Genomic DNA, 23255 nt, shown 5'->3' on the forward strand with positions numbered 1-23255 from the left:
ATTGGCTAGTTGAACTATTTTAAAAGGTTTTTTCAAAAATTAGTGGGTGGCGCAAGATATAGCCCCTTCACTATCTTGGTACCATATTCATAGAGCGTCACAGTCCCGCCCCCTTTCATGACGACGCCAGGGCCAGTCCCGCCCCCTTTCATGACGACGCCAGGCCCAGTCCCGCCCCCTTTCATGACGACGCCAGGCCCAGTCCCGCCCCCTTTCATGACGACGCCAGGCCCAGTCCCGCCCCCTTTCATGACAACGCCAGGCCCAGTCCCGCCCCCTTTCATGACGAGGCCAGGCCCAGTCCCTCCCCCTTTCATGACGACGCCAGTCCCAGTCCCGCCCCCTTTCATGACGACAGCAGTCCCAGTCCCGCCCCCTTTCATGACTACGCCAGGCCCAGTCCCGCCCCCTTTCATGACGACGCCAGGCCCAGTCCCGCCCCCTTTCATGACGACGCCAGGCCCAGTCCCGCCCCCTTTCATGACGACGCCAGGCCCAGTCCCGCCCCCTTTCATGACGACGCCAGTCCCAGTCCCGCCCCCTTTCATGACGACGCCAGGCCCAGTCCCGCCCCCTTTCATGACGACGCCAGGCCCAGTCCCGCCCCCTTTCATGACGACGCCAGGCCCAGTCCCGCCCCCTTTCATGACGACGCCAGTCCCAGTCCCGCCCCCTTTCATGACGACGCCAGGCCCAGGAAATAATTCCCGTTCATTCCCCCCATAGACGTTTCAAAAAGTATTTATTTAAAGATCTGTAAGCGTCGGACGAAGCCAACTCGGATCGTGTATTTATTTAAAGATCTGTAAGCGTCGGACGAAGCCAACTCGGATCGTGACAAATCATGACAACAAACGCAATATTTTGGGCCCAACAAATAATTACAAAGAAGAAAAACAAGAAAGTGTTGTAACCTGGCTACCCTTTTTTTCTTCTTTCAAATTAAGACCACGGCGGTCTCCTGACCAGGCATGATGTTCTGGAGGTCAGGGGTTAAAGGTCAGGGGTCATATCCTACCTTCTCCTGGAAGACCACGGCGGTCTCCAGACCAGGCATGATGTTTTGGAGGTCAGGGGTTAAAGGTCAGGGGTCATATCATACCTTCTCCTGGAAGACCACGGCGGTCTCCAGACCAGGCATGATGTTCTGGAGGTCAGGGGTTAAAGGTCAGGGGTCATATCATACCTTCTCCTGGAAGACCACAGCGGTCTCCAGACCAGGCATGATGTTCTGGAGGTCAGGGGTTAAAGGTCAGGGGTTAAAGGTCAGGGGTCATATCCTACCTTCTCCTGAAAGACCACGGCCGTCTCCAGACCAGGCATGATGTTCTGGAGGTCAGGGGTTAAAGGTCAGGGGTCATATCATACCTTCTCCTGGAAGACCACGGCCGTCTCCAGACCAGGCATGATGTTCTGGAGGCCAGGGGTTAAAGGTCAGGGGTTAAAGGTCAGGGGTCATATCCTACCTTCTCCTGGAACACCACGGCGGTCTCCAGACCAGGCATGATGTTCTGGAGGAGTCGACAGGCCGCCGTGTTGAGTGACAGCTCTCTGCTGGTCATCACGTAGCTGTTGACCAGCTGGAGGTTTAACCAGAACACACACTTCCTTTAGTTTAACCAGAACACACACTTCCTTTAGTTTAACCAGAACACACACTTCCTTTAGTTTAACCAGAAAACACACTTCCTTTAGTTTAACCAGAACACACACTTCCTTTAGTTTAACCAGAACACACACTTCCTTTAGTTCAATGAGAACACACACTTCCTTTAGTTTAACCAGAACACACACACACTTCCTTTAGTTTAACCAGAAAACACACTTCCTTTAGTTTAACCAGAACACACACTTCATTTAGTTTAACCAGAACACACACTTCCTTTAGTTCAATGAGAACACACACTTCCTTTAGTTTAACCAGAACACACACACACTTCCTTTAGTTTAACCAGAACACACACTTCCTTTAGTTTAACCAGAACACACACTTCCTTTAGTTCAATGAGAACACACACTTCCTTTAGTTCAATGAGAACACACACTTCCTTTAGTTTAACCAGAACACACACACACTTCCTTTAGTTTAACCAGAACACACACTTCCTTTAGTTTAACCAGAACACACACTTCCTTTAGTTTAACCAGAACACACACTTCCTTTAGTTCAATGAGAACACACACTTCCTTTAGTTCAATGAGAACACACACTTCCTTTAGTTCAATGAGAACACACACTTCCTTTAGTTCAATGAGAACACACACTTCCTTTAGTTCAATGAGAACACACACTTCCTTTAGTTCAATGAGAACACACACTTCCTTTAGTTCAATGAGAACACACACTTCCTTTAGTTCAATGAGAACACACACTTCCTTTAGTTCAATGAGAACACACACTTAATTTAGAACATGTAGTAAATAAACCTAACCAGAACACACTTCCTTTAGTTTAACACATTTAGACCTGACGACAATTCTACAAATACCTTCTAAATCATGACAGTTTTCTTGAAAAAACCCATGTTTCTGTGTCAGTGGTTCTCAAACATGTTCATGTCAACGACCCCCAAAAATATATTAATTTGGCCGCCGACCCCCATCTGAAAATATGTTGTTCCAGGGCCCCCCTAGAAGCAAAGATTTGAGTTAAAAATGTTCTCTAAAAGAATATATATTCAAAGATTTGCAACACATTTTCACGATTTTTCAAAAATATCAGATCCACAAGCTCGTAGCGTGTACATCTGCTATTTTTCAAAAGCTAAAGTATAACGTAATGCGATGCATGTAATGCGATGAATAGAAACTTAACAGTTATTAAGCTGTATCGAACATTAGCTCAAGACAGATCCGTCTTGAGCACATGACTATAGAGATAGTGTGTAACGATTTGCGGGATTTTTGGACAGAATCTGGAGGAGTAATATCCAAAAATGTGTTCGGCCTCCTGGTGGAGCTATAACAGGCCGTTCTGGAAAATGTGGCATCGACCGGGTTAACGGTGCCGGAGATTAGCTGTACACGGACGGACAGACGGACTTTGTTACGTTCTCAACAATAACTCTCATATTGTAATGAGATCATCTTTATGCTCTCATTACAATAACACTCATATCATATTATAATGAGATATTAACGTTCCTATGTTTGCTCCGTACTTACGGCGTTCATGAAGTCGTCATTCTTGAAGAGAATCTTCAGCAGGTGTCCTAAAACGCATTCTGGATCTGCCCTCCCTGAAGACCAGAAAAATATATTAACCCTAAAACGCATTCTGGATCTGCCCTCCCTGAAGACCAGAAAAATATATTAACCCTAAAACGCATTCTGGATCTGCCCTCCCTGAAGACCACAACAATATATTAACCCTAAAACGCATTCTGGATCTGCCCTCCCTGAAGACCACAACAATATATTAACCCTAAAACACATTCTGGATCTGCCCTCCCTGAAGACCACAACAATATATTAACCCTAAAACGCATTCTGGATCTGCCCTCCCTGAAGACCACAACAATATATTAACCCTAAAACGCATTCTGGATCTGCCCTCCCTGAAGACCACAACAATATATTAACCCTAAAACACATTCTGGATCGGCCCTCCCTGAAGACCACAACAATATATTAACCCTAAAACACATTCTGGATCTGCCCTCCCTGAAGACCACAACAATATATTAACCCTAAAACACATTCTGGATCTGCCCTCCCTGAAGACCACAACAATATATTAACCCTAAAACGCATTCTGGATCTGCCCTCCCTGAAGACCACAACAATATATTAACCCTAAAACGCATTCTGGATCTGCCCTCCCTGAAGACCACAACAATATGATACCATATGGATTTATTCTGAATAATTATGATATGATACGACATGCATTTATTCTGATGACCACAATGAAGTCAGATGGCATATAGAATACGATATGTAATGCAGTCATTATGTGAATCGTCATCGTCATGAATATTAATTATGGTAATTATTGTACCAGGATGTCATGAATATTAATTATGGTAATTATTGTACCAGGATGTCATGAATATTAATTTATGGCAATTCTTGTACCAGGATGTCATGAATAATAATTATGGTAATTAAGGACCAGGATGTCATGTATATTAACTAGAATGTTGCAGCGCAATGGGAAGAAGGAAATTGTGAGATTTGACAGACTCCACTTCATGTTTCAGCTGTGTTTTTAAACCCAGTATTGTGCCCTTCACGTGTAGTAACGGATGGGTATTATTATTATTTGTTGTATTTTCACATCAAAGCAAATTCAATTAAATTAAAATAAGCACACATGAAACTGCTTTTTACTGTTTTTGTTTACTTACAATAAATTACTGTTTTTGGAAACCAAAAGATGTTGAGAATGGAGCAGAACATACTGTAGTATATTTATATAGTATAAATATGTAGTATATTTAAAGATGTTGAGAATGGAGCAGAACATACTGTAGTATATTTATATAGTATAAAGATGTTGAGAATGGAGCAGAACATACTGTAGTATATTTATATAGTATAAAGATGTTGAGAATGGAGCAGAACATACTGTAGTATATTGTTTGGGGGACCTTGACTGCATTATAGTAGGGCTACAATCTTTTGGATTGCAGTGACCCCACATTGTTTCTTCGGGAACAATATTTGTAGTTACAATGAGGGCTACATGAGCCGAAGGGAGAGAAACACTTCTCTCTCCAGTCCGTGCGTATGGTGCTGGTGGTGGCTGAATAACAACGGATCGCATCAATGACTGACATAAACACACCGTTACAATTCAGAGGCACTTCAATAAGAAAACTCAACTAATAACGCTTGTGTGTGTTAATCTGCCCCATGCTGACGTTAGTATATCATGTTTAGATTGTTTTCCTCTTGGACATGCGTTTGTGGGCACAGTGGCAGGGGGTGAAAAGCCGATTTGTCCCATGGTGTGCACTGCGCAACTGCAGTGTAAAACATGCTGAAATCAAATTAGCAACAGTAGCCAATGGGAAAACAGGACGCAGTGTTGCCAGGTCCGCGAGTTTTAAGCGAGTTGTAGTGTGTGTGAGTAGCGTGTTGAATGGCATTTTTTCTGGGCTTGTTTGCATAGACATGGCAACAGTGTTCCGTGGCCCGTGTGCGAGTGTGTGCGTGCGGGGGTGTGGGTGCTTGTGAGGTTTTTTTTTAAATGATTGATATTGATATTGTTTGTGAGTGTGGAAGGGAGGCAACTTTGGTGGCAGTGCAATGAGCAATGTTCCGCGGGTGGTGTTGAGGCTCGGCGTTCGGCGCGACATGACGAGATAGCGGCCGAACGACGCGGAGGGTAAGTGTGTGACGTCACTGCCGTGTGAGTGTAGTGTGTTGCAGTGTGTGTTGGAGTGTGTCAGTGACGTAGTAGCTGTTGACTTTGGGTCCCTTTTCCTGGGTTGGGTACAACTTCTCACTTGTATATATAGATGTATGGTAATTATTGTACCAGGATGTCATGAATATTAATTATGGTAATTCTTGTACCAGGATGTCGGTCATCAAAGGGATCAGGATCAGCTTTGTGGTATTCCTCCGTCTCCCTCTCCACCAGCTCAGAGATCCTGGTAGAAGAAAATATATAAATATGAGTTATACAATATATTACACTGTGGGGTAAGAAACAGCGAGACAGGAGATGTAGTTTACTTAATCCCTAAACGTATAGCATTACACTGCAGCAGCATCAGAGTCACAACAACAACACTAGTTTACTTAATCCCTAAACGTATAGCATTACACTACAGCAGCATCAGAGTCACAACAACAACACTAGTTTACTTAATCCCTAAACGTATAGCATTACACTGCAGCAGCATCAGAGTCACAACAACAACAACACTAGTTTACTTAATCCCTAAACGTATAGCATTACACTGCAGCAGCATCAGAGTCACAACAACAACAACACTAGTTTACTTAATCCCTAAACATATAGCATTACACTGCAGCAGCATCAGAGTCACAACAACAACAACACTAGTTTACTTAATCCCTAAACGTATAGCATTACACTGCAGCAGCATCAGAGTCACAACAACAACACTAGTTTACTTAATCCCTAAACATATAGCATTACACTGCAGCAGCATCAGAGTCACAACAACAACAACACTAGTTTACTTAATCCCTAAACGTATAGCATTACACTGCAGCAGCATCAGAGTCACAACAACACAACACTAGTTTACTTAATCCCTAAACGTATAGCATTACACTGCAGCAGCATCAGAGTCACAACAACAACACTAGTTTACTTAATCCCTAAACATATAGCATTACACTACAGCAGCATCAGAGTCACAACAACAACACACTAGTTTACTTAATCCCTAAACGTATAGCATTACACTACAGCAGCATCAGAGTCACAACAACAACACTAGTTTACTTAATCCCTAAACGTATAGCATTACACTGCAGCAGCATCAGAGTCACAACAACAACACTAGTTTACTTAATCCCTAAACATATAGCATTACACTGCAGCAGCATCAGAGTCACAACAACAACACAACACTAGTTTACTTAATCCCTAAACGTATAGCATTACACTGCAGCAGCATCAGAGTCACAACAACAACAACACTAGTTTACTTAATCCCTAAACGTATAGCATTACACTGCAGCAGCATCAGAGTCACAACAACAACACTAGTTTACTTAATCCCTAAACATATAGCATTACACTACAGCAGCATCAGAGTCACAACAACAACACACTAGTTTACTTAATCCCTAAACGTATAGCATTACACTGCAGCAGCATCAGAGTCACAACAACAACACTAGTTTACTTAATCCCTAAACGTATAGCATTACACTGCAGCAGCATCAGAGTCACAACAACAACACTAGTTTACTTAATCCCTAAACATATAGCATTACACTGCAGCAGCATCAGAGTCACAACAACAACACAACACTAGTTTACTTAATCCCTAAACGTATAGCATTACACTGCAGCAGCATCAGAGTCACAACAACAACAACACTAGTTTACTTAATCCCTAAACGTATAGCATTACACTGCAGCAGCATCAGAGTCACAACAACAACACTAGTTTACTTAATCCCTAAACATATAGCATTACACTACAGCAGCATCAGAGTCACAACAACAACACACTAGTTTACTTAATCCCTAAACGTATAGCATTACACTACAGCAGCATCAGAGTCACAACAACAACACTAGTTTACTTAATCCCTAAACGTATAGCATTACACTGCAGCAGCATCAGAGTCACAACAACAACAACACTAGTTTACTTAATCCCTAAACGTATAGCATTACACTGCAGCAGCATCAGAGTCACAACAACAACACTAGTTTACTTAATCCCTAAACGTATAGCATTACACTGCAGCAGCATCAGAGTCACAACAACAACACTAGTTTACTTAATCCCTAAACGTATAGCATTACACTGCAGCAGCATCAGAGTCACAACAACAACACTAGTTTACTTAATCCCTAAACATATAGCATTACACTGCAGCAGCATCAGAGTCACAACAACAACACTAGTTTACTTAATCCCTAAACGTATAGCATTACACTGCAGCAGCATCAGAGTCAAAACAACAACAACAAAACACTAGTTTACTTAATCCCTAAACGTATAGCATTACACTGCAGCAGCATCAGAGTCACAACAACAACAACACTAGTTTACTTAATCCCTAAACATATAGCATTACACTACAGCAGCATCAGAGTCACAACAACAACACACTAGTTTACTTAATCCCTAAACGTATAGCATTACACTACAGCAGCATCAGAGTCACAACAACAACACTAGTTTACTTAATCCCTAAACGTATAGCATTACACTGCAGCAGCATCAGAGTCACAACAACAACAACACTAGTTTACTTAATCCCTAAACGTATAGCATTACACTGCAGCAGCATCAGAGTCACAACAACAACACTAGTTTACTTAATCCCTAAACGTATAGCATTACACTGCAGCAGCATCAGAGTCACAACAACAACACTAGTTTACTTAATCCCTAAACGTATAGCATTACACTGCAGCAGCATCAGAGTCACAACAACAACACTAGTTTACTTAATCCCTAAACATATAGCATTACACTGCAGCAGCATCAGAGTCACAACAACAACACTAGTTTACTTAATCCCTAAACGTATAGCATTACACTGCAGCAGCATCAGAGTCACAACAACAACACTAGTTTACTTAATCCCTAAACATATAGCATTACACTGCAGCAGCATCAGAGTCAAAACAACAACAACAAAACACTAGTTTACTTAATCCCTAAACGTATAGCATTACACTGCAGCAGCATCAGAGTCAAAACAACAACAACAAAACACTAGTTTACTTAATCCCTAAACGTATAGCATTACACTGCAGCAGCATCAGAGTCACAACAACAACAACACTAGTTTACTTAATCCCTAAACGTATAGCATTACACTACAGCAGCATCAGAGTCACAACAACAACAACACTAGTTTACTTAATCCCTAAACGTATAGCATTACACTGCAGCAGCATCAGAGTCACAACAACAACACTAGTTTACTTAATCCCTAAACGTATAGCATTACACTGCAGCAGCATCAGAGTCACAACAACAACAACACTAGTTTACTTAATCCCTAAACGTATAGCATTACACTACAGCAGCATCAGAGTCACAACAACAACACTAGTTTACTTAATCCCTAAACGTATAGCATTACACTACAGCAGCATCAGAGTCACAACAACAACACTAGTTTACTTAATCCCTAAACGTATAGCATTACACTGCAGCAGCATCAGAGTCACAACAACAACAACACTAGTTTACTTAATCCCTAAACGTATAGCATTACACTGCAGCAGCATCAGAGTCACAACAACAACACTAGTTTACTTAATCCCTAAACGTATAGCATTACACTGCAGCAGCATCAGAGTCAAAACAACAACAACACTAGTTTACTTAATCCCTAAACGTATAGCATTACACTGCAGCAGCATCAGAGTCACAACAACAACACAACACTAGTTTACTTAATCCCTAAACGTATAGCATTACACTGCAGCAGCATCAGAGTCAAAACAACAACAACACTAGTTTACTTAATCCCTAAACGTATAGCATTACACTGCAGCAGCATCAGAGTCAAAACAACAACAACACTAGTTTACTTAATCCCTAAACGTATAGCATTACACTGCAGCAGCATCAGAGTCAAAACAACAACAACACTAGTTTACTTAATCCCTAAACGTATAGCATTACACTGCAGCAGCATCAGAGTCACAACAACAACAACACTAGTTTACTTAATCCCTAAACGTATAGCATTACACTGCAGCAGCATCAGAGTCACAACAACAACAACACTAGTTTACTTAATCCCTAAACGTATAGCATTACACTGCAGCAGCATCAGAGTCACAACAACAACAACACTAGTTTACTTAATCCCTAAACGTATAGCATTACACTGCAGCAGCATCAGAGTCAAAACAACAACAACAAAACACTAGTTTACTTAATCCCTAAACGTATAGCATTACACTGCAGCAGCATCAGAGTCACAACAACAACAACACTAGTTTACTTAATCCCTAAACGTATAGCATTACACTGTAGCAGCATCAGAGTCACAACAACAACACTAGTTTACTTAATCCCTAAACGTATAGCATTACACTGCAGCAGCATCAGAGTCACAACAACAACAACACTAGTTTACTTAATCCCTAAACGTATAGCATTACACTGCAGCAGCATCAGAGTCAAAACAACAACACTAGTTTACTTAATCCCTAAACGTATAGCATTACACTGCAGCAGCATCAGAGTCACAACAACAACACTAGTTTACTTAATCCCTAAACGTATAGCATTACACTGCAGCAGCATCAGAGTCACAACAACAACAACACTAGTTTACTTAATCCCTAAACGTATAGCATTACACTGCAGCAGCATCAGAGTCACAACAACAACACTAGTTTACTTAATCCCTAAACGTATAGCATTACACTGCAGCAGCATCAGAGTCACAACAACAACACTAGTTTACTTAATCCCTAAACATATAGCATTACACTGCAGCAGCATCAGAGTCACAACAACAACACAACACTAGTTTACTTAATCCCTAAACGTATAGCATTACACTGCAGCAGCATCAGAGTCACAACAACAACAACAAAACACTAGTTTACTTAATCCCTAAACGTATAGCATTACACTGCAGCAGCATCAGAGTCACAACAACAACAACAAAACACTAGTTTACTTAATCCCTAAACGTATAGCATTACACTGCAGCAGCATCAGAGTCACAACAACAACACAACACTAGTTTACTTAATCCCTAAACGTATAGCATTACACTGCAGCAGCATCAGAGTCACAACAACAACAACACTAGTTTACTTAATCCCTAAACGTATAGCATTACACTGCAGCAGCATCAGAGTCACAACAACAACACTAGTTTACTTAATCCCTAAACATATAGCATTACACTACAGCAGCATCAGAGTCACAACAACAACACACTAGTTTACTTAATCCCTAAACGTATAGCATTACACTACAGCAGCATCAGAGTCACAACAACAACACTAGTTTACTTAATCCCTAAACGTATAGCATTACACTGCAGCAGCATCAGAGTCACAACAACAACAACACTAGTTTACTTAATCCCTAAACGTATAGCATTACACTGCAGCAGCATCAGAGTCACAACAACAACACTAGTTTACTTAATCCCTAAACGTATAGCATTACACTGCAGCAGCATCAGAGTCACAACAACAACAACACTAGTTTACTTAATCCCTAAACGTATAGCATTACACTACAGCAGCATCAGAGTCACAACAACAACAACACTAGTTTACTTAATCCCTAAACGTATAGCATTACACTGCAGCAGCATCAGAGTCACAACAACAACAACACTAGTTTACTTAATCCCTAAACGTATAGCATTACACTACAGCAGCATCAGAGTCACAACAACAACACTAGTTTACTTAATCCCTAAACGTATAGCATTACACTACAGCAGCATCAGAGTCACAACAACAACACTAGTTTACTTAATCCCTAAACGTATAGCATTACACTGCAGCAGCATCAGAGTCACAACAACAACACTAGTTTACTTAATCCCTAAACGTATAGCATTACACTGCAGCAGCATCAGAGTCAAAACAACAACAACACTAGTTTACTTAATCCCTAAACGTATAGCATTACACTGCAGCAGCATCAGAGTCACAACAACAACACTAGTTTACTTAATCCCTAAACGTATAGCATTACACTGCAGCAGCATCAGAGTCAAAACAACAACAACACTAGTTTACTTAATCCCTAAACGTATAGCATTACACTGCAGCAGCATCAGAGTCAAAACAACAACAACACTAGTTTACTTAATCCCTAAACGTATAGCATTACACTGCAGCAGCATCAGAGTCACAACAACAACAACACTAGTTTACTTAATCCCTAAACGTATAGCATTACACTGCAGCAGCATCAGAGTCACAACAACAACAACACTAGTTTACTTAATCCCTAAACGTATAGCATTACACTGCAGCAGCATCAGAGTCACAACAACAACAACACTAGTTTACTTAATCCCTAAACGTATAGCATTACACTGCAGCAGCATCAGAGTCAAAACAACAACAACAAAACACTAGTTTACTTAATCCCTAAACGTATAGCATTACACTGCAGCAGCATCAGAGTCACAACAACAACAACACTAGTTTACTTAATCCCTAAACGTATAGCATTACACTGTAGCAGCATCAGAGTCACAACAACAACACTAGTTTACTTAATCCCTAAACGTATAGCATTACACTGCAGCAGCATCAGAGTCACAACAACAACAACACTAGTTTACTTAATCCCTAAACGTATAGCATTACACTGCAGCAGCATCAGAGTCAAAACAACAACACTAGTTTACTTAATCCCTAAACGTATAGCATTACACTGCAGCAGCATCAGAGTCACAACAACAACACTAGTTTACTTAATCCCTAAACGTATAGCATTACACTGCAGCAGCATCAGAGTCACAACAACAACACAACACTAGTTTACTTAATCCCTAAACGTATAGCATTACACTGCAGCAGCATCAGAGTCACAACAACAACAACACTAGTTTACTTAATCCCTAAACGTATAGCATTACACTGCAGCAGCATCAGAGTCACAACAACAACAACAAAACACTAGTTTACTTAATCCCTAAACGTATAGCATTACACTGCAGCAGCATCAGAGTCACAACAACAACAACAAAACACTAGTTTACTTAATCCCTAAACGTATAGCATTACACTGCAGCAGCATCAGAGTCACAACAACACAACACTAGTTTACTTAATCCCTAAACGTATAGCATTACACTACAGCAGCATCAGAGTCACAACAACAACACTAGTTTACTTAATCCCTAAACGTATAGCATTACACTACAGCAGCATCAGAGTCACAACAACAACACACTAGTTTACTTAATCCCTAAACGTATAGCATTACACTGCAGCAGCATCAGAGTCACAACAACAACACTAGTTTACTTAATCCCTAAACATATAGCATTACACTGCAGCAGCATCAGAGTCACAACAACAACACAACACTAGTTTACTTAATCCCTAAACGTATAGCATTACACTGCAGCAGCATCAGAGTCACAACAACAACACAACACTAGTTTACTTAATCCCTAAACGTATAGCATTACACTACAGCAGCATCAGAGTCACAACAACAACACTAGTTTACTTAATCCCTAAACGTATAGCATTACACTGCAGCAGCATCAGAGTCACAACAACAACACTAGTCTAACCTGCGCCCTTCATCCTCATCATCCTCTTAAAAGGCACAATGTCCATTTGGTGAATGTCTCTGCAAGTCTCTAAATGTGGGCCACCACAACACATTATATATGAAGTATTAGTTATGAAATATATTACACATTATATATGAAATATTAGTTATAAAATATATTACACATTATATATCTCTGCTGTCGGGAGGAAACCTCCAATCTTCATTTTTCAGGAAATGGAAAAACACATTTTACATTTTTCAGAAATTAAAGAAAACCTTATATTTTTTAAACAAAGCAATACTGCCTCATCAAAGTTGGTATTGTGACTTTGTATATTATCAGATACTTGCATGTGTCATTATATTATCACCACTGTACCCGAATACAGCTCAAGTGGAGTTAGGTGGTTTTCTCTGTCATTGATAGTTCTTATAAATGACAGAGAAAACCTCTTAACTCCACTGACAATGGATCTCCAAGTTTGATTAGTACGCACGCACGCACACACGCACGCACGCACGCACGCACGCACTTGGTGAGGATGTCATGTCTTTGAGCTCCGAGGTGCTTCCCTGCTACCCAGTGGAGTTAGGGGTTAGGTTTAGGCTGGGCTTAGGTTTAGGGGTAGGTTTAGGGTTAGGCTGGGGTTAGGTTTAGTGTTTATAATAAGTCTTACTTGGTGAGGATGTCTTTGAGCTCCGAGGTGCTTCCCTGCTGCTCCTTCTCCCACTGCTCTAGAAGAGCTGTCAGCTCTGCCTTGGAATCCACGCTGGCAGAGGCTGACGCCATGATACCTTTAAAACAATAAGATTGATATTAATAACATACTGACGCCATGATACCTGTAAAACAGTGTGCCGGCCCGATTCCGGCAAATTAATATGAATTAAAAACATCCCGACGCCATGACAGTACCTGGCGATACAACATTTATATTAAACAGAGGCTGACGCCATGGCAAAGTAATCACTAAGGAAACAATCCAGTTGCAGCCCTAAATAGGGCAGGTCAGGGCAGGCAGGTCAGGTTGTGGCCTCCTGGTGGCGCTATAATAGGCCAATGTGAAAAGGGTACCATTTCTTCTTACGCTTTGGATGGAAATAGGATGATTTGAGGTATTTTGTTCCAAAAATGTGTTTTGCAAAAATCCATCTATTGGTGGAGCTATAACAGGCCAATGTGAAAAGGGTGGGATATATTCCTCAGCCTAGTAGGAAAGTCTGTGAAAGATTTCACGTAAATTGCACGCTGCGTTCATGATTTGAGGCTTTTTGTTCAAAACGGGCCAATCCTGCAAACTTTGAAAGCCAATGTTAGCCAATCAGGATGGAATCTGAAATATAGGACAGATCCGTCTTGATGACTATAGAGATAGTGTGTAACGATTTGCGGGATTTTTGACAGAACCTGGAGGAGTAATATAAAAAAAAAAGTTTTTCAAAACTCTGCCTCCTGGTGGCGCTATGGGAAAATAAGTGGCAGAGGTCATCGTTGGCATCCAGGGAGTGTGTGTGCAAAATGTGACACCGATCCGGTTAACGGTACCGGAGATTAGCTGTACATGCCTTCGGCCTGGTGGAGACAATAAAACATAATCTCTCCCCATGCCTTCAGCCTGGTGGAGACAATAAAAGATACTCTCTCCCCATGCCTTCGGCCTGGTGGAGACAATAAAACATACCCTCTCCCCATGCCTTCATGGTGGAGACAATAAAACATACTCTCTCCCCATGCCTTCAGCCTGGTGGAGACAATAAAACATACTCTCTCCCCAGGCCTTCGGCCTGGTGGAGACAATAAAACATACTCTCTCCCCATGCCTTCAGCCTGGTGGAGACAATAAAACATACTCTCTCCCCATGCCTTCATGGTGGAGACAATAAAACATACTCTCTCCCCATGCCTTCGGCCTGGTGGAGACAATAAAAGATACTCTCTCCCCATGCCTTCAGCCTGGTGGAGAGACAATAAAACATACTCTCTCCCCATGCCTTCAGCCTGGTGGAGACAATAAAACATACTCTCTCCCCATGCCTTCAGCCTGGTGGAGAGACAATAAAACATACTCTCTCCCCAAGCCTTCATGGTGGAGACAATAAAACATACTCTCTCCCCATGCCTTCATTGTGGAGACAATAAAACATACTCTCTCCCCATGCCTTCAGCCTGGTGGAGACAATACAACATACTCTCTCCCCATGCCTTCAGCCTGGTGGAGACAATAAAACATACTCTCTCCCCATGCCTTCATGGTGGAGACAATAAAACATACTCTCTCCCCATGCCTTCATGGTGGAGACAATGAAACATACTCTCTCCCCAGCCTTCGGCCTGGTGGAGACAATAAAACATACTCTCTCCCCATGCCTTCATGGTGGAGACAATAAAACATACTCTCTCCCCATGCCTTCGGCCTGGTGGAGACAATAAAACATACTCTCTCCCCATGCCTTCGGCCTGGTGGAGACAATAAAACATACTCTCTCCCCATGCCTTCGGCCTGGTGGAGACAATAAAACGTACTCTCTCCCCATGCCTTCGGCCTGGTGGAGACAATAAAACATACTCTCTCCCCATGCCTTCGGCCTGGTGGAGACAATAAAACATACTCTCTCCCCATGCCTTCATGGTGGAGACAATAAAACATACTCTCTCCCCATGCCTTCATGGTGGAGACAATAAAACATACTCTCTCCCCATGCCTTCATGGTGGAGACAATAAAACATACTCTCTCCCGATGCCTTCATGGTGGAGACAATAAAACATACTCTCTCCCCATGCCTTCATGGTGGAGACAATAAAACATACTCTCTCCCCATGCCTTCAGCCTGGTGGAGAAAATAAAACATACTCTCTCCCCATGCCTTCAGCCTGGTGGAGACAATACAACATACTCTCTCCCCATGCCTTCATGGTGGAGACAATAAAACATACTCTCTCCCCATGCCTTCGGCCTGGTGGAGACAATAAAACATACTCTCTCCCCATGCCTTCGGCCTGGTGGAGACAATAAAACATACTCTCTCCCCATGCCTTCGGCCTGGTGGAGACAATAAAACGTACTCTCTCCCCATGCCTTCGGCCTGGTGGAGACAATAAAACATACTCTCTCCCCATGCCTTCGGCCTGGTGGAGACAATAAAACATACTCTCTCCCCATGCCTTCATGGTGGAGACAATAAAACATACTCTCTCCCCATGCCTTCATGGTGGAGACAATAAAACATACTCTCTCCCCATGCCTTCATGGTGGAGACAATAAAACATACTCTCTCCCGATGCCTTCATGGTGGAGACAATAAAACATACTCTCTCCCCATGCCTTCATGGTGGAGACAATAAAACATACTCTCTCCCCATGCCTTCAGCCTGGTGGAGAAAATAAAACATACTCTCTCCCCATGCCTTCAGCCTGGTGGAGACAATAAAACATACTCTCTCCCCATGCCTTCAGCCTGGTGGAGACAATACAACATACTCTCTCCCCATGCCTTCGGCCTGGTGGAGACAATAAAACATACTCTCTCCCCATGCCTTCATGGTGGAGACAATAAAACATACTCTCTCCCCATGCCTTCATGGTGGAGACAATAAAACATACTCTCTCCCCATGCCTTCGGCCTGGTGGAGATAATAAAACATACTCTCTCCTCATGCCTTCGGCCTGGTGGAGATAATAAAACATACTCTCTCCCCATGCCTTCGGCCTGGTGGAGACAATAAAACATACTCTCTCCCCATGCCTTCGGCCTGGTGGAGACAATAAAACATACTCTCTCCCCATGCCTTCGGCCTGGTGGAGACAATAAAACATACTCTCTCCCCATGCCTTCAGCCTGGTGGAGACAATAAAACATACTCTCTCCCCATGCCTTCAGCCTGGTGGAGACAATAAAACATACTCTCTCCCCATGCCTTCATGGTGGAGACAATAAAACATACTCTCTCCCCATGCCTTCAGCCTGGTGGAGAAAATAAAACATACTCTCTCCCCATGCCTTCAGCCTGGTGGAGAAAATAAAACATACTCTCTCCCCATGCCTTCAGCCTGGTGGAGACAATAAAACATACTCTCTCCCCATGCCTTCAGCCTGGTGGAGACAATAAAACATACTCTCTCCCCATGCCTTCATGGTGGAGACAATAAAACATACTCTCTCCCCATGCCTTCATGGTGGAGACAATAAAACATACTCTCTCCCCATGCCTTCATGGTGGAGACAATAAAACATTTAGAATTGGGTAGAGGCAACATATTATTACTGACACGTATGACTGAAACCAAGCCAGCTTGAGTTGAAACACCCAATCAGAGCATGAGGACGTCTCTACTAGCCTCCCTGAACCAATCACAGCCTGAGGACGACTCTACTAGCCTCCCTGAACCAATCAGAGCCTGAGGACGACTCTACTAGCCTCCCTGAACCAATCAGAGCCCGAGGACGACTCTACTAGCCTCCCTGAACCAATCAGAGCCTGAGGACGACTCTACTAGCCTCCCTGAACCAATCAGAGCCTGAGGACGAGTCTACTAGCCTCCCAGAACCAATCAGAGCCTGAGGACATCCAGAACCAGCGGTGACTCATCGCCAATAACCATGCTGGCTTGTGTTTACATTTTACCTCAAGTACCCCCTGCCTGTAGTACCACGGTGTACCCCTAGGGGGTACCCGTATGTACCCCATAGGTCATTAAGCTACTCATGTTATAGTTGTATAGATGGAGAGGGCCATAGGTCATTAAGCTACTCATGTTATAGTTGTATAGATGGAGAGGGCCATAGGTCATTAAGCTACTCATGTTATAGTTGTATAGATGGAGAGGGCCATAGGTCATTAAGCTACTCATGTTATAGTTGTATAGATGGAGGGGGCCATAGGTCATTAAACTACTCATGTTATAGTTGTATAGATGGAGGGGCCATAGGTCATTAAGCTACTCATGTTATAGTTGTATAGATGGAGAGGGCCATAGGTCATTAAGCTACTCATGTTATAGTTGTATAGATGGAGAGGGCCATAGGTCATTAAGCTACTCATGTTATAGTGTTATAGATGGAGAGGGCCATAGGTCATTAAGCTACTCATGTTATAGTTGTATAGATGGAGGGGCCATAGGTCATTAAGCTACTCATGTTATAGTTGTATAGATGGAGAGGGCCATAGGGCATTAAGCTACTCATGTTATAGTTGTATAGATGGAGGGGCCATAGGTCATTAAGCTACTCATGTTATAGTTGTATAGATGGAGGGGCCATAGGTCATTAAGCTACTCATGTTATAGTTGTATAGATGGAGAGGGCCATAGGTCATTAAGCTACTCATGTTATAGTTGTATAGATGGAGAGGGCCATAGGTCATTAAGCTACTCATGTTATAGTTGTATAGATGGAGAGGGCCATAGGTCATTAAGCTACTCATGTTATAGTTGTATAGATGGAGGGGCCATAGGTCATTAAGCTACTCATGTTATAGTTGTATAGATGGAGAGGGCCATAGGTCATTAAGCTACTCATGTTATAGTTGTATAGATGGAGAGGGCCATAGGTCATTAAGCTACTCATGTTATAGTTGTATAGATGGAGAGGGCCATAGGTCATTAAGCTACTCATGTTATAGTTGTATAGATGGAGAGGGCCATAGGTCATTAAGCTACTCATGTTATAGTTGTATAGATGGAGAGGGCCATAGGTCATTAAGCTACTCATGTTATAGTTGTATAGATGGAGAGGGCCATAGGTCATTAAGCTACTCATGTTATAGTTGTATAGATGGAGAGGGTCATAGGTCATTAAGCTACTCATGTTATAGTTGTATAGATGGAGAGGGCCATAGGTCATTAAGCTACTCATGTTATAGTTGTATAGATGGAGGGGCCATAGGTCATTAAGCTACTCATGTTATAGTTGTATAGATGGAGAGGGTCATAGGTCATTAAGCTACTCATGTTATAGTTGTATAGATGGAGAGGGCCATAGGTCATTAAGCTACTCATGTTATAGTTGTATAGATGGAGAGGGCCATAGGTCATTAAGCTACTCATGTTATAGTTGTATAGATGGAGAGGGTCATAGGTCATTAAGCTACTCATGTTATAGTTGTATAGATGGAGAGGGCCATAGGTCATTAAGCTACTCATGTTATAGTTGTATAGATGGAGAGGGCCATAGGTCATTAAGCTACTCATGTTATAGTTGTATAGATGGAGAGGGCCATAGGTCATTAAGCTACTCATGTTATAGTTGTATAGATGGAGAGGGCCATAGGTCATTAAGCTACTCATGTTATAGTTGTATAGATGGAGAGGGCCATAGGTCATTAAGCTACTCATGTTATGGTTGTATAGATGGAGGGCCATAGGTCATTAAGCTACTCATGTTATAGTTGTATAGATGGAGGGGGCCATAGGTCATTAAGCTACTCATGTTATAGTGTTATAGATGGAGGGGCCATAGGTCATTAAGCTACTCATGTTATAGTTGTATAGATGGAGAGGGCCATAGGTCATTAAGCTACTCATGTTATAGTTGTATAGATGGAGAGGGCCATAGGTCATTAAGCTACTCATGTTATAGTTGTATAGATGGAGAGGGCCATAGGTCATTAAGCTACTCATGTTATAGTTGTATAGATGGAGGGCCATAGGTCATTAAGCTACTCATGTTATAGTTGTATAGATGGAGGGGGCCATAGGTCATTAAGCTACTCATGTTATAGTTGTATAGATGGAGGGGCCATAGGTCATTAAGCTACTCATGTTATAGTGTTATAGATGGAGGGGCCATAGGTCATTAAGCTACTCATGTTATAGTTGTATAGATGGAGGGGGCCATAGGTCATTAAGCTACTCATGTTATAGTTGTATAGATGGAGAGGGCCATAGGTCATTAAGCTACTCATGTTATAGTTGTATAGATGGAGAGGGCCATAGGTCATTAAGCTACTCATGTTATAGTTGTATAGATGGAGAGGGCCATAGGTCATTAAGCTACTCATGTTATAGTGTTATAGATGGAGGGGGCCATAGGTCATTAAGCTACTCATGTTATAGTTGTATAGATGGAGAGGGCCATAGGTCATTAAGCTACTCATGTTATAGTTGTATAGATGGAGAGGGCCATAGGTCATTAAGCTACTCATGTTATAGTTGTATAGATGGAGGGGCCATAGGTCATTAAGCTACTCATGTTATAGTTGTATAGATGGAGAGGGCCATAGGTCATTAAGCTACTCATGTTATAGTTGTATAGATGGAGAGGGCCATAGGTCATTAAGCTACTCATGTTATAGTTGTATAGATGGAGAGGGCCATAGGTCATTAAGCTACTCATGTTATAGTTGTATAGATGGAGGGGCCATAGGTCATTAAGCTACTCATGTTATAGTTGTATAGATGGAGAGGGCCATAGGTCATTAAGCTACTCATGTTATAGTTGTATAGATGGAGGGGCCATAGGTCATTAAGCTACTCATGTTATAGTTGTATAGATGGAGAGGGCCATAGGTCATTAAGCTACTCATGTTATAGTTGTATAGATGGAGGGGCCATAGGTCATTAAGCTACTCATGTTATAGTTGTATAGATGGAGAGGGCCATAGGTCATTAAGCTACTCATGTTATAGTTGTATAGATGGAGAGGGTCATAGGTCATTAAGCTACTCATGTTATAGTTGTATAGATGGAGAGGGCCATAGGTCATTAAGCTACTCATGTTATAGTTGTATAGATGGAGGGGCCATAGGTCATTAAGCTACTCATGTTATAGTTGTATAGATGGAGAGGGTCATAGGTCATTAAGCTACTCATGTTATAGTTGTATAGATGGAGAGGGCCATAGGTCATTAAGCTACTCATGTTATAGTTGTATAGATGGAGAGGGCCATAGGTCATTAAGCTACTCATGTTATAGTTGTATAGATGGAGAGGGTCATAGGTCATTAAGCTACTCATGTTATAGTTGTATAGATGGAGAGGGCCATAGGTCATTAAGCTACTCATGTTATAGTTGTATAGATGGAGAGGGCCATAGGTCATTAAGCTACTCATGTTATAGTTGTATAGATGGAGAGGGCCATAGGTCATTAAGCTACTCATGTTATAGTTGTATAGATGGAGAGGGCCATAGGTCATTAAGCTACTCATGTTATAGTTGTATAGATGGAGAGGGCCATAGGTCATTAAGCTACTCATGTTATAGTTGTATAGATGGAGGGCCATAGGTCATTAAGCTACTCATGTTATAGTTGTATAGATGGAGGGGGCCATAGGTCATTAAGCTACTCATGTTATAGTGTTATAGATGGAGGGGCCATAGGTCATTAAGCTACTCATGTTATAGTTGTATAGATGGAGAGGGCCATAGGTCATTAAGCTACTCATGTTATAGTTGTATAGATGGAGAGGGCCATAGGTCATTAAGCTACTCATGTTATAGTTGTATAGATGGAGAGGGCCATAGGTCATTAAGCTACTCATGTTATAGTTGTATAGATGGAGGGCCATAGGTCATTAAGCTACTCATGTTATAGTTGTATAGATGGAGGGGGCCATAGGTCATTAAGCTACTCATGTTATAGTTGTATAGATGGAGGGGCCATAGGTCATTAAGCTACTCATGTTATAGTTGTATAGATGGAGGGGCCATAGGTCATTAAGCTACTCATGTTATAGTGTTATAGATGGAGAGGGCCATAGGTCATTAAGCTACTCATGTTATAGTTGTATAGATGGAGAGGGCCATAGGTCATTAAGCTACTCATGTTATAGTTGTATAGATGGAGAGGGCCATAGGTCATTAAGCTACTCATGTTATAGTTGTATAGATGGAGAGGGCCATAGGTCATTAAGCTACTCATGTTATAGTTGTATAGATGGAGGGGCCATAGGTCATTAAGCTACTCATGTTATAGTGTTATAGATGGAGAGGGCCATAGGTCATTAAGCTACTCATGTTATAGTTGTATAGATGGAGAGGGCCATAGGTCATTAAGCTACTCATGTTATAGTTGTATAGATGGAGGGGCCATAGGTCATTAAGCTACTCATGTTATAGTTGTATAGATGGAGAGGGCCATAGGTCATTAAGCTACTCATGTTATAGTTGTATAGATGGAGAGGGCCATAGGTCATTAAGCTACTCATGTTATAGTTGTATAGATGGAGAGGGCCATAGGTCATTAAGCTACTCATGTTATAGTTGTATAGATGGAGAGGGCCATAGGTCATTAAGCTACTCATGTTATAGTTGTATAGATGGAGGGCCATAGGTCATTAAGCTACTCATGTTATAGTGTTATAGATGGAGGGGCCATAGGTCATTAAGCTACTCATGTTATAGTTGTATAGATGGAGGGGGCCATAGGTCATTAAGCTACTCATGTTATAGTTGTATAGATGGAGAGGGCCATAGGTCATTAAGCTACTCATGTTATAGTTGTATAGATGGAGAGGGTCATAGGTCATTAAGCTACTCATGTTATAGTTGTATAGATGGAGAGGGCCATAGGTCATTAAGCTACTCATGTTATAGTTGTATAGATGGAGAGGGCCATAGGTCATTAAGCTACTCATGTTATAGTGTTATAGATGGAGGGGCCATAGGTCATTAAGCTACTCATGTTATAGTTGTATAGATGGAGAGGGCCATAGGTCATTAAGCTACTCATGTTATAGTTGTATAGATGGAGAGGGCCATAGGTCATTAAGCTACTCATGTTATAGTTGTATAGATGGAGAGGGCCATAGGTCATTAAGCTACTCATGTTATAGTTGTATAGATGGAGAGGGCCATAGGTCATTAAGCTACTCATGTTATAGTTGTATAGATGGAGAGGGCCATAGGTCATTAAGCTACTCATGTTATAGTTGTATAGATGGAGAGGGCCATAGGTCATTAAGCTACTCATGTTATAGTTGTATAGATGGAGAGGGCCATAGGTCATTAAGCTACTCATGTTATAGTTGTATAGATGGAGAGGGCCATAGGTCATTAAGCTACTCATGTTATAGTTGTATAGATGGAGAGGGCCATAGGTCATTAAGCTACTCATGTTATAGTTGTATAGATGGAGAGGGCCATAGGTCATTAAGCTACTCATGTTATAGTTGTATAGATGGAGAGGGCCATAGGTCATTAAGCTACTCATGTTATAGTTGTATAGATGGAGAGGGCCATAGGTCATTAAGCTACTCATGTTATAGTTGTATAGATGGAGAGGGCCATAGGTCATTAAGCTACTCATGTTATAGTTGTATAGATGGAGAGGGCCATAGGTCATTAAGCTACTCATGTTATAGTGTTATAGATGGAGGGGGCCATAGGTCATTAAACTACTCATGTTATAGTTG

General features: G+C 41.8%; 1 protein-coding gene across 1 annotated transcript in view; it reads right to left on the reverse strand.

Annotated features, from left to right (window-relative positions):
- The window catches only part of dcaf1 (ddb1 and cul4 associated factor 1), a 101689-nt gene that overhangs the window by 72966 nt on the left and 5468 nt on the right, over nucleotides 1-23255 (reverse strand). Inside the window, exons 2-5 of the mRNA XM_079530794.1 lie at nucleotides 13583-13700; nucleotides 5524-5600; nucleotides 3166-3239; nucleotides 1467-1580 (exon numbers count right to left, since the gene is read on the reverse strand). Of these exons, the coding sequence (XP_079386920.1) occupies nucleotides 1467-1580; nucleotides 3166-3239; nucleotides 5524-5600; nucleotides 13583-13695 (378 nt within the window). The 5' untranslated portion in view covers nucleotides 13696-13700. The remainder of the gene's footprint in view (nucleotides 1-1466; nucleotides 1581-3165; nucleotides 3240-5523; nucleotides 5601-13582; nucleotides 13701-23255) is intronic.

This window comes from Electrona antarctica (genome assembly GCF_951216825.1).
Source record: "Electrona antarctica genome assembly, contig: scaffold_56, whole genome shotgun sequence".
Lineage (NCBI taxonomy): Eukaryota > Metazoa > Chordata > Actinopteri > Myctophiformes > Myctophidae > Electrona > Electrona antarctica.